This window comes from the organism of the source record quoted next, unplaced genomic scaffold (assembly GCF_019419815.1).
Source record: "Pyrus x bretschneideri cultivar Hongxiangsu unplaced genomic scaffold, Pyrus_bretschneideri_v1 Contig30, whole genome shotgun sequence".
NCBI lineage: Eukaryota > Viridiplantae > Streptophyta > Magnoliopsida > Rosales > Rosaceae > Pyrus > Pyrus x bretschneideri.
Genome location: NW_025999613.1, coordinates 1,103,234 through 1,114,843, shown reverse-complemented (window position 1 = coordinate 1,114,843; position 11,610 = coordinate 1,103,234). Strand labels below are relative to the sequence as shown.

Genomic DNA, 11,610 nt, shown 5'->3' with positions numbered 1-11,610 from the left:
CTCCGATAAATTTCAGGGTTGTTATTTATCGGCGACTCATTATCAAGCTCAGCACGCACAAATTCTTCACATCAACAAAAGCACAAATTCTTGTACTTCCAAAAACATTCGCAACCCAATATAAAACTATACAAAAACTTTAATCATACATGAACCATAAACACAAAAATAATTTCGTGACCAAAAGCCTCTCAAAAACCGAGCTTGGAAGCATAAACACAAATAGCAACTAAATTGAATCGCTTCATAACAACTTCCGAAGAACAAAATCATCACCAAGATTCAGTTTAATTAGTTTTCTCACCATATCCAAACTATATGTAGTTTATATAATAAGACAATCATCTTCCAAGACCATTTCAAAACCAATATAACTTTAGTCCTAAAAAAAAATTCTTGTATTTCCAAAAGCATCCGCAAGTCTACCAATGTGTTATTTAGTTCCTCCCGTGAAACTAAAGAGGTGTTTTCTAGAGACCTAAAATACATGGAATCTCTACTTAGCAATAAAAACATCACATACGTAACAAAAGCCGAACAGAAATCCCACATTTCACAACCAAATCATCATATCAGTTCGAAACATTAAATTATAAGAACTAAAAATAATAATAATAGTACCTTAAACTAAATCCTCAGGTGAGAACCTCCTACTTTGCAACCTGAAACAAACCATAGAAATTAAAACCCACGAATCCACAATCAGATAAAACCAATTTTCCAAGAAAAACAAAACCAAGATTGGTATACAAAAGAGCATCAGATCTATAACCTGGAAAAAAAAAAAAAAAAAAAAAAAAAAAAGCCACACAAAAAAACCCAAAATAAAACAACCGACCTTAAGACAAAGAACAAACAGGCAGAAAGAGAGATGAATGTGCAAAATGAGAGAAAAGAAAACAAATAAGGGAAATTAATATCTCTGATGATTCCCCCAAAATCTGACCTAACACACTAAAAAAATCGAAAATAATCCACAACAAAAAGGCAGAAACGATGACAATCTAAGCTGATAGTAAAAAAAAAAAATTTTAAAAAAGTACTTATCTTTCGAAATCCAGGCATGCAGCAGTAGATCCGGACGACCCGTATGGTTTTCTCTGACCATCCCCACTCTCCCACTTCTGAAATCCATCACCCATACCTCTCCCCTTCGCTTTCTTTCCATCGCCATCTCTCTCTCTCTCTCTCTCTCTCTCTCTCTCTCTCTCTGTCAAAGTCTCCATCCCCCCAAAACCCTCATTGAAGGATAGCAAATGAAACTGTACAACCAACCCCCGAATTCAGTCAAAACCGAGAAGACAAAACCCACTTTCCCACTTTTGAAATCCATCACCCATACCTCTCCCCTGCGCTCTCTTCCCATCGGCATCTCTCTCTCTCTCTCTCTCTCTCTGTTTCTTCCGCTCTCTGTCAGAGTTTCCATCCCCCGAAACCCTCATTGAAGGACAGCAAATGAAACTCTACACGCCAACCCCTGAATTCACTCAAAACCGAGAGGACAAAATTGCCCTTCCAACCTAGTCCACATATAATGGGTTTCTTGCAAATAAGGTGAAATGAAGGGATAATCTGTCCTAAACCCTCCGGACAAAATTACCCTTCTGAGTTCAAATAAATACCCTTCAAACCCAGCCCAAATCTCATGGTTTTATTGTAAATAAGATGAAATCAAGAGGCAAACAATTGACTGTAGCGGAATGAACAGTCAATTGCTCCTCAATTTTAGAATAGATAATGGGTTCTCTCAGGTGCAAACATTAGGTTCCCTCTGTGGGCATACCGAGCTACCAAGCAACCAGCAGCTTGACGCATGTGTAGCTTTACATGTGTCGCGATCAAATTATTTAATATGAAGATCATATATATAAAAAGAGATAATAATGAATTTTGGAATTAATGTATGCGTATTATGCCTGCAAGGTTCAAGGGAAAAAGAATCTATTTCTTTGATTATGTTTAAGGAATAAACACAAATTTAAAGTTGCATAATTCTAAGGTGATAGTGCTCAATATCATGTTCGCGATGAGCTGAATGTATATATATATATATATATATATATATATATATATATCTCTATATCTTTATATAGGTAGATTTCTTTTTCCTTCGTGGACCAAGTGGCAAGTTGTGAATTAAATTATCAACCTAAGTTTTTTTTCGATAAAAATAAAAAGTTCCAAAGAAACCGATTTTGCAAATATGCGGCCAAATTATTGAAAGTATAGTTTTTAACAGCTGCTTGAGGTATAACTAACGCACATGAACGAGAAGTCCACTATCTTATAGTGAAGTGAAGGAAGCTATGTATAATGCACAATGTTAATCCAAAAGGGTGACCCCAACAGCTGCTTAGTCCCTTGCTTTTAAACTAAAATATTAAGGGTGGGGAGACAATTAGGAGGGAGATGCTCAAGATTATTTATATTATTTAGATTTTTTTTCTGATGTGGAACTAGTCACGTTTGCTCCTTTTTTGTTCCTCTCTAATCTTAACACACACAAAAAACCGAGAAAGATCTAAGTCCAAAAACTTAAGCTGTTTTTTAGATTTAATCCAACTGTAACATATACCTATATCATAACCAAACTACAAAAAATTTCAAATTAAAGAAATATGATTTAAGATAGAAATTAATAGTCCACTTTTTTTAAATAGGTCACTAAATTAGATTTATAAAAATAAAAACATAAAAATTTAAAGAAAAAATGATTATCAAATACGCTTATAAACTTTTCTCTCTAAATCTTTCGGACGTTACCAACTTCTATCATAAAGATAAACTTCTGTTTTCCCTATAATGTCCCTCCTCTTTTGTAAACATTGTCGTTCTTTTCTTCTTTTGAAACCTGGACGAGTGTAAGACATTGGCTAACCATGGCTGACTAGCTAGACTGGTTAAGGTCGAACTGACCAAACCAGCCACAGTTGTGGGTGGATCCGTTAGGCCATTCATTTTTCTAATAATTTAAAGATAAAGTGAATAATTTCATAATATTTAGCATGACTGTAAAAAGTATTCGTAGAGTTGAAGGATGACTCTTATTCAACGGTATCTTGGTTTTTATGGCTGCCAATGACTTAGCAAAACTCCTTCTAAATTGTTGGATAAGCAAGTAGAATCAAAGTGGAATATGAAGGGAAAGACAACAAAAAAAATAATGTTCACCTTTATTGGCGTGTTTACCAAACCAGAATAAAGGTAGAAGAAAGGGAATTGAATTCCTCTCCAAGTGATTCCGGCATTTAACAAATTTTGGGAATGAAAAAATTAGTGTGCTCCACCCAAAATCAGTAATTAGGTTCCTGATATCCCCAGAATCCAAATATTGACTTGAAAGTGGTAATTGAATTCAGGGAGAAAGCCAACATCCGAAATCAAACTTCTCTATGGAAATTGCCCTGCCCCTCCCATCTGCCTCCCACGATTCAACCACCCAAAGCACACACCCATCCCCACCCTTAACCAATGCAGACCACCGCACCACCTCCCAGACTGCCAAGACCTATCACCAGCCCACCCTAAAAGTTCTACAAACAAACCTCGGGACACCACAAATCCAAATTCGGATGGGGAAAGAGAGATGCAGATGAGTATAGATAAAAGAAAAACTTTGTGACACCCACTGTAGATCGAATTTCGATTGCATATGTTTTTACAGAGAGCATAACATAAAGCATTGAGCAGCTAACAAATGGTTGAGAAATCTGAGAATGGCCGTTGGCAACGAGTTCATGATTTACCACCAAAAGGAGATCTTTAGGCCGATAGAACCCGACAAGGTGAGGATGGGCAAGAGTTGGCGCTTGAGGATGATCGCAAAGACAATATACGGATGCAGACGGGGAGAGTAGAGAGAGTTGTCGTGGAACCGTAGAGGTTCCTGAACCTTTTTTTTTTTTTTTTTTTTTTTCTAGTTTTTTACTTCTTTTCCTTGTTGAATTAGGTTTTTACTCTTTAAGAAATAAAGAAAAAAAGGTTCAAGTTTTATTAAAAATAAATATATGGGAATTGTTAAGATTTTAGTAAAACTATATATATGTGTGTGTGTGTGTGTGTGAAGTTGTCTTAAAAAGTTATGAATTTTTCTATTATTTAGATTAAGGGTATTTTAGTAATCATATTAATTTACATTTTATTTCAGGTAAACTGGTAAACAACTTATATCATTTCAACTCCAATTTCAGGACATTATAGTAAATAACTTTGACAGGAATTCAATTTTGACTCCTCCACATTCTAATTACCAATTCAATTCATTATCAATTCAATGCTTCTTATTTTGATTACGGATTAGTAAACGAGTTGTAAAGTTATTTGGGTTCCTTGTCCCTTCGCCAGTTTTAAACAAATCTCACTGTGAGGATAAAGGCGACGGTTAGGGCATCTATGCCATGTGATGTATGTATATATATATATATGAATGGTGAAATTATGGGCCACTAGTAGAAACTTTTGGTCATTTGGCATACAAGATTCAGAAAAATGTGTCCACCGTAATTACATATGTCATTTAGAAGTGACGATCATGTTCAATTATTACCACAGTTTTAAAAATTCCTGTCTAGTTTCGTCTAGGCTTCGTCTTTGATTAATTCCTAGGAATTTGAATTAACAATGAACACCTAGACATGCCTAGCGCCCGCCTAGACCCATCTAGGCATTTACATAGGTCGCAATTTTCACTTAGACAGAAAATTGATAACTTTCATTTGGCCTTTTATTTTTTTTTTGATAAATTGTAAGAGACTTGTTAAATACTTAGATGAACATTCATTATATGTTTGTTCTCCATATTTTCAATATGTTCTAATACTTTATAATAATTAATATTAAAAAAATTCTAGGGCCTTACCTGCCACTCTACTAGTGCCTTTTAAAACCTTCATTATTATACAGCTATTGTTTTAATACTCTTTCGCTATTGTATTGTGTTTAATGAAGGCGTGCATTTGATATTTCTTTTGACAACATGATTATGAGGAATGCTAGCGATATTCTCCACTTGTCTTCCCTTGCCTTTCCCACTTAGTGGATGTTATGTGAACATATCTTACACCTAAATTTGTGAAGTTTTTGTTTTTTTGCTTTTTTTTTTTTTTTTTTTGGAAAACCTTTCCTTAGAAAGGAGACAATTTTATTTCAAACACTAGATTACAAAGAGAGGCCCACATACAAAAAGTACCAGACACACAAAGGGACCTCCCAACAAGCCCAACAAAGCTCAACAAAAGAGCACAACACTAGAGACAAAACAAAAGACGTCTCTTGACCCCAACATCCACCACTTCCAAAGTTTTCCTGATCAACCCAGAACCAATCCGCCAGCCAACGCCAAATCCAATCGAGCAACTCCGCAGAACCCATCCACGAAAGCCGTCCCGATCGCCCCGATCTCAGCCAGAAAGTGGAAGAAGTCCGAGGGAACACCCCGAAAGACAGTGCCATTGAAGGCAGACAAAGAGAAGGAGGTGGTGTTGTAAACACCGGAGCCGATGAGTCCACCAGAGCTCTATGCACCCTCTCAAAAGATCGCAAAAATTTGCATTAACATCAGACTGCATATCAAATTGAAAGTAGTTGGGGAAGACAGGCTTTGGGTAGAGACATTTGGGTTGAATCAGGAATAACTAGGGAGAAAAACTGAAAAACTAAGAAACAGACAGCGAAATGAAAAGTTTTCCGCCGACCCCCGCCACAGCGAGGGCCGTTGACAACGACGTTAGACGGTGGGGAAATCACTCACACACAGATGGTGGGAAAGACTCTCAAGAAGAGAGAAGGAAGGTAATCGAGCAGCATACTTTGTGGCTTCATACATATTTAAATAAGGTGGCTTATTTATGGATGTTATGTGAACACATCTAACACCTAAATTTGTGAAGTTTTTGTTTGTCCCTCAATATGGTAATCGAGCAGCATACTCTGTGGCTTCATACATATTTAAATAAGGTGGCTTATTTATGGGGTTGTTTTGGCCCCAAATTTCTGTTCAATATTTTGGTCAAGGACGTTAACATTCTGATTAGAATATTAGAAAATCTACATTTCTGATAAAAAAAAAATTATTTTAATAATTTATAGTTTTAATTTTTTATTTTTTATATAAGTATATTTTTTACACTGTCTTTTTTATTTTTATGTTATTCTAAAAAAAAAGGATGAAGGATGGTCATGACTTATAAAGTTCAAGATTTTGAAAAGCAAATAGATATGGTGGTCGAGTTCAATAGAAGAATGAACAATGTTTCCAATGTATGTCATAAGTTTGAATAAATATTTTCGTGTTGAATATAATGTTAGAAGGAAAAAATAAATAAACAAAAACAAAAATGGAGATTCCAAAAAAAAAAAAAAAGGAAACTTGTACAAAAAATTATATCAATAATTAAAGGATTAAATACCTAAAACATCACAATTTTTTAGTGTCATTCCAAATTTGGTCTTAATTTTTTAAACATTCCAAACAAGCACTCAACCTATTGGAAATATTACATCCATTAAGCCCCATATAATTTTTCCGTTAAATGTACATGTGGCAACAATGAGTCCACTTTTTAACTTACTTGGAAACCAAGGTTCTAAAAAATGCTAGGCGCTAGTCGAGCGGTGGACTGGGGTCTAGCGCCTAGGTAGGCACCTAGGCGGACTAGGTAGATTTAATTAAATCTATTATATTTCGTATAAATAAGTGGTTGCTTATACTTGAATATATATATATATATATATTATGAAGTATTGAAACATAATGAAAACATGGGGAACAAACATATAATATGTGTTCATTTAAGTATTTAACAAGTCTCTTATAATTTATTGAAAAAAATAAAATGCAAAATTAAAGTTATCTATTTTCTATCAAAGTGAGTCGTGACCTAGGCGGGTGCCTAGGTGAGTCTAGGCAGGCTAGGCGGGTGCCTAAGCGGTTAAGGCGGGCGCCAGCAGGTCTAGGTGTCATTTCTTAATTTTCAAACGTCTAGGCATTAATCTAGGCGGTGCTAGGCAGAGATTTTTAGAACAATGTTAGAAACTAAACTAATAATAAAATTAATAGCTTGAAAAATTAAAACAGTATGAAAATCGAGAAAAATCAACCCCCGACACCTCCATGCTCCACCATCTACCATTGAAATCTCAGCACAACCTTTATATTCAAAATGGCAATATGGAACCTCTCAACAACTCCCACCAGTCAACTGGGGTTTTCAAGGTCAACATTAATATTAGTTATCTTTGAATCTAAAATTCAAACATATATTATATAATACGGAAATCCATGATCAAAAGGGTATTAAATTGAATTAAAAATGGATCCAAATTGATTTACATCAAGAAGGCAATCTCCCACAAAGAGGGGCTAAGAATTTAGATAGGTTTTCAAGGAGCATGTTTCTGCTAATGCAATTTCCTCATTCGCCAATCTCGTAAAGCTTGTAGTTCTTCTTTTTGGACAGTGAAGATGGTGGTGACCTGTGGCCACATATTGTTGAATGAGTTAAAATTTGGATATCTTTGTCATAGAAAAATTAAATCATACTCATATGATGATAATCAACACTATAGTGTTTCTCATTATCACTTAAAAAGTAGTGAACAAACGCTAGTCCATTGTGAGGCTAAGCCCACCCCCCCCCCCTATAGTGTGGATAATATCGTTTATAAAAGAAAAAAAAAGTAGTGAACAAATATACACGGTTTATGTTTAGCTACGCCCCTTGGAACTTAATTTTAATCTCACTTTAGTCCCTATAACTCGGAAATCGTCACTTTACTCCCTAGAACTCAAAGTTCATTTCACTTTGCCTCTTGAAACTCGATTTTGATTCCATTTTGCCCCTTGAAACTTGAAAGTCGTCTTTATAAAACTCAAAACTCGTCCCACATTGCCTTAGATTTGTTATTCTCTTATGGGTTTGATTTGGGTGCACCAAGCTAAACAATTCTTTTTTATTTTTTTTCATCTATTCAATTTCTTTTAAGCTTAATATTCTCTAATTGTTGGATACTAATGCATAAGGAAGATTTGTAATCAAATTTATTACAAATGTGGCATATTCTTATTGGGTGTTGGGTCTCACATATGTTTTAGGAAACGACTTATAGGTTTCAGGGAGAAGAAAGAGTTCACAAGTCAAAGTTGAATGAATTTTAAGTTTCAATGAGTAAAATAATGACTTTTGAATTACAGGGCACAAAATGAGGATCAACATTGAGTTTTAGGTGGTATAGCTAAAATAAGCGATTACAAGAACGATATGCATGCATGTGAATGGAAACTACCATAACATTGACAGAAACAATTAGATTATATTATTCATTACCACATATATACAGAGGAGTTTGAAATGATTCGAACCGAAATATTCTACAACCTACTACTACCCAACTGCAACGTTAAGCTTAAAACGTGTTTTATTTCACTAAATAAAAGAAGGAAAAGCAAAAGAAACTCTTTGATTCTTCTTTTGCTTTTACACAAAAAGGCTTTTTAGTCATGTTGTGGTCCGAACCTAAATATTCTAGAAAAGCTCCTACTAAAAATCCTTTTGTTGTTTTCAACTTATCAAAACTCAAAATCCATAGTACTGAAACTGGGTAGCTCCAAAATTGTTCATAAACTGTCCTCCTCCTTCTACTGTTGCATTCATCTCTTCCTCTTCTACATTGAACCCTTCAACCTGCACAAATTAACCTCATTAACTCTACGTTATCGCAATAACTTAAATTGTATAATTTAACATACAAAAAAGTGACGAAATCGTATATACAGAGTAATATTCTTACTAGACATGTAGACTGTGAACAATAAACATAAATCACACATTCATGCAAGAGTAACATGACCAATGTGTTCAAATTCTTAGTCACACAAATTATAATTTAAGCTAAATAATCAACATTATGTTATCATGTAAGTTTATGATTAATTACCTTAGTAGTTTATATGGTCAAACTTTTAGCCTGTTGTCATAATATAGCTTAAACAAGTATACACAAGGTAATATTATATTGCCAGACCTGCGTTGTCAAATAAATTTGCTGAATACCATACATTTGAACCAAACGTGTCTAAATTCTCAATCTCACAACATGGATAGTACCATGTCATTGTCTAATAGCTAAAAGAAAAAATAAATTTAGCTGTTCAAACTTCTTGGTACTAGTTAACCGAGGAAATTTAACAAATACTGAAATGTGAAAACAAAATATTTTTACCCAGAGCTCATCTTCGTCTTCTTCTCTGGTACTTGAACATGCGGCTTTAAGAATCTCGCCGGTCTCGCCGTTGCGTGCAAATCTGCCACGTGTGCGGGGTCGGTTGTCTGCTAGTATTTTTCGACATGCATACTCGTCATGTACATAGAGTAACCAACAACCCACTGATTTAAACACAGTACTAATCTAATTTAACACCTAAAAGTTAATGTATATATGCAATAATATTATGTTTAATTATCTTAATTTAGAATGATTTTAAACAATTTTAAAAGATTTTAGAATCTTGGTGTAGTCAACTAGAATTTTACAATATTTTAAAAGAGTCCATTCAAATACAGGGATAGTCAATTAAAGGATTTTAAAAGACTTTAGAATCTTGATGTAGTCAACTAGGATTTTAAAGGATTTTTATAGAGACCATGCAAATCTATAGGTATTCAAAAATTAATACATTTTGAAAGATTTCCTTCAATAAGAGATTTTGTAGGATTTGAAAATGAAAGGTAAGCATAACAAAATCCTACCTCCACCCCTAGGATTTATTTTCAACTCCACACTTTCTATTTCTCTCTCCCCACACTGCAACTCGAGCTTTATTTCTCAATCTCTATTTTCTCCGAGAAACTCATCATTCCTTCCTTCTGGCGTCTCAGCCACCCACCCCATCCTCTCAATATGCAATCAATATACCACTGTATACAATCGTATACAAAGATAACAAAGTTGATCATACCTTTAGAGATAGGACTTGAAGAAGGCGAGAGAGGGGGTGTGGATAATTGAAGGGTTTGAGTTGCATTTGCTGATGGTCTCCTTCATTTTTCTTACCTTTGCAGCATCTATTCTTCTCTCTTGCATTTGCTGATGGATTCCTTCATTTTTCCTACCTTCGCAGCATCCATTTGAATAAGAGGAATCACTTTTTAGAAAAAGTCAAAAGCCAAAAGCGCTTTCATGAATGAATGATTATGGTGGAAGGTTTCTGCTGTGGAGGACCATGGACATGGAGGATAAGGGTTACTTGGGAGAACTAGGCACATTTCTTCATTCACTTTCAAATTTAATCTTTTTTTATTTAAAATAAATTTTAAAATGGCAAAAGAGTCTCCGAAAATTCATTCAAATCTTTAATCAAAGTCCATAAAAATCCTTTCAAATCTTTAATCAAAATCCATAAGAATCCTTAAAAATCCATTAGAAAGTTGTAAGGATTCTACGATCCTTTGAAATCTATCACTTCAAAAAAATCTTTTAAAATCCTGTGAAATCCAAATTGACTACAACCCCTAAATGTTTTGTTGAAGTTTCTCTGTGGCCTTACGGCTCTGTACTTTGAGATTCTCTCTTTCCACTCTTCTGCACTATACCTCCCCGTTTTGAAGTTCGCAGATGCTTCTTCCATCACCGAGCTCTCTCTAGGAGCACGATTTGTTCTAAAATTCTACAAAAAAATTGGAAAAAACCAAAAAAATAAGACATGGGTTTTGATTTTAATTAAACAGGGATTAAATCAAAACAAACGCAGAGCAGATTAATTAAAATTCTGGAGAGTAATCTGATTTGTAAATCACCAGTGCTGGAAACCCTTCTCATTTGACCGTCCAAAAAGCTGCTTTCCGGAGAGCTCAAGCTCGAAGCTTGGTTCTGAAAACTTGGGGACTCCATGAGAGAATCAAAGCTTGGTTGGAAGTAAAAACCAGGCTTGTTATTACTTCCATCAAAGCAGTTGCTGCTGTAGCTCATCTGCATAAACTTTGCCGCATTCTCCGCGCCGCCATAGCTGTGAAGCTCAAAAGCTTGATGAGATTCTTCAGTTTTGACCTCCAAAGCATCAAAAAGCCAAAAATTCGGCCACCCAATTGGCAAATTTGGACAGTTTTATTCCATTTGGTGCAACTGGGTTTTCTGGTGCAGACTTAATGTTTCGAGCTGGTAACTTGGGGAAGAAGAAGAGATGAGAGACGGAGAGTTTTGGTCAGTTGCGTTTTGATAGGTTTGTTGGTTGGAGATTGCTTGGAGTTGGAGGAGGTCAATGTCCGAGAAGGGAGAGAATGGCTTCTTGGAGAAGAACTGCAGGTCCGCCATTTCTGAGGTGGTGGAGTGGCAGTAGAATGAGTCGTTGACGATGTAGAGACCGGACGAGGACATTGTTGGAGACCCCAAAAGAAAATGGAAAAGTTGGAAGCTGCCCAGGAAAGTTAGGAAGTAGGAAGTATTAAGGGTGCAAGTTAGTAATACAGTTAGAAATACAGTTAGTATTTGGTTAGAGTAGTTAGGATTTCTCTTACAAAAACAGAGTGGGTAATCTTCATTCAATCAATTAATACAAATCCTATTTTCTCTCTTTAAACTCTCTCTCTCTCTCTAATATCTCTGTGTTAATCCTTT

The 11,610-nt window shown here is 35.2% G+C and overlaps 1 protein-coding gene across 1 annotated transcript; it reads right to left on the bottom strand.

Annotated features, from left to right (window-relative positions):
• Positions 1 to 8,573: 8,573 nt before the first annotated feature.
• LOC125479929 lies at positions 8,574 to 11,370 on the bottom strand. The gene is made up of 4 exons (XM_048590093.1): positions 11,139 to 11,370; positions 10,794 to 11,030; positions 9,220 to 9,383; positions 8,574 to 8,681 (listed from the first exon to the last, which is right to left on the bottom strand). Exons 1-4 carry the CDS (start codon positions 11,368 to 11,370, stop codon positions 8,574 to 8,576), a joined length of 741 nt encoding a protein of 246 aa, XP_048446050.1.
• Between the last annotated feature and the right edge of the window lie 240 nt (positions 11,371 to 11,610).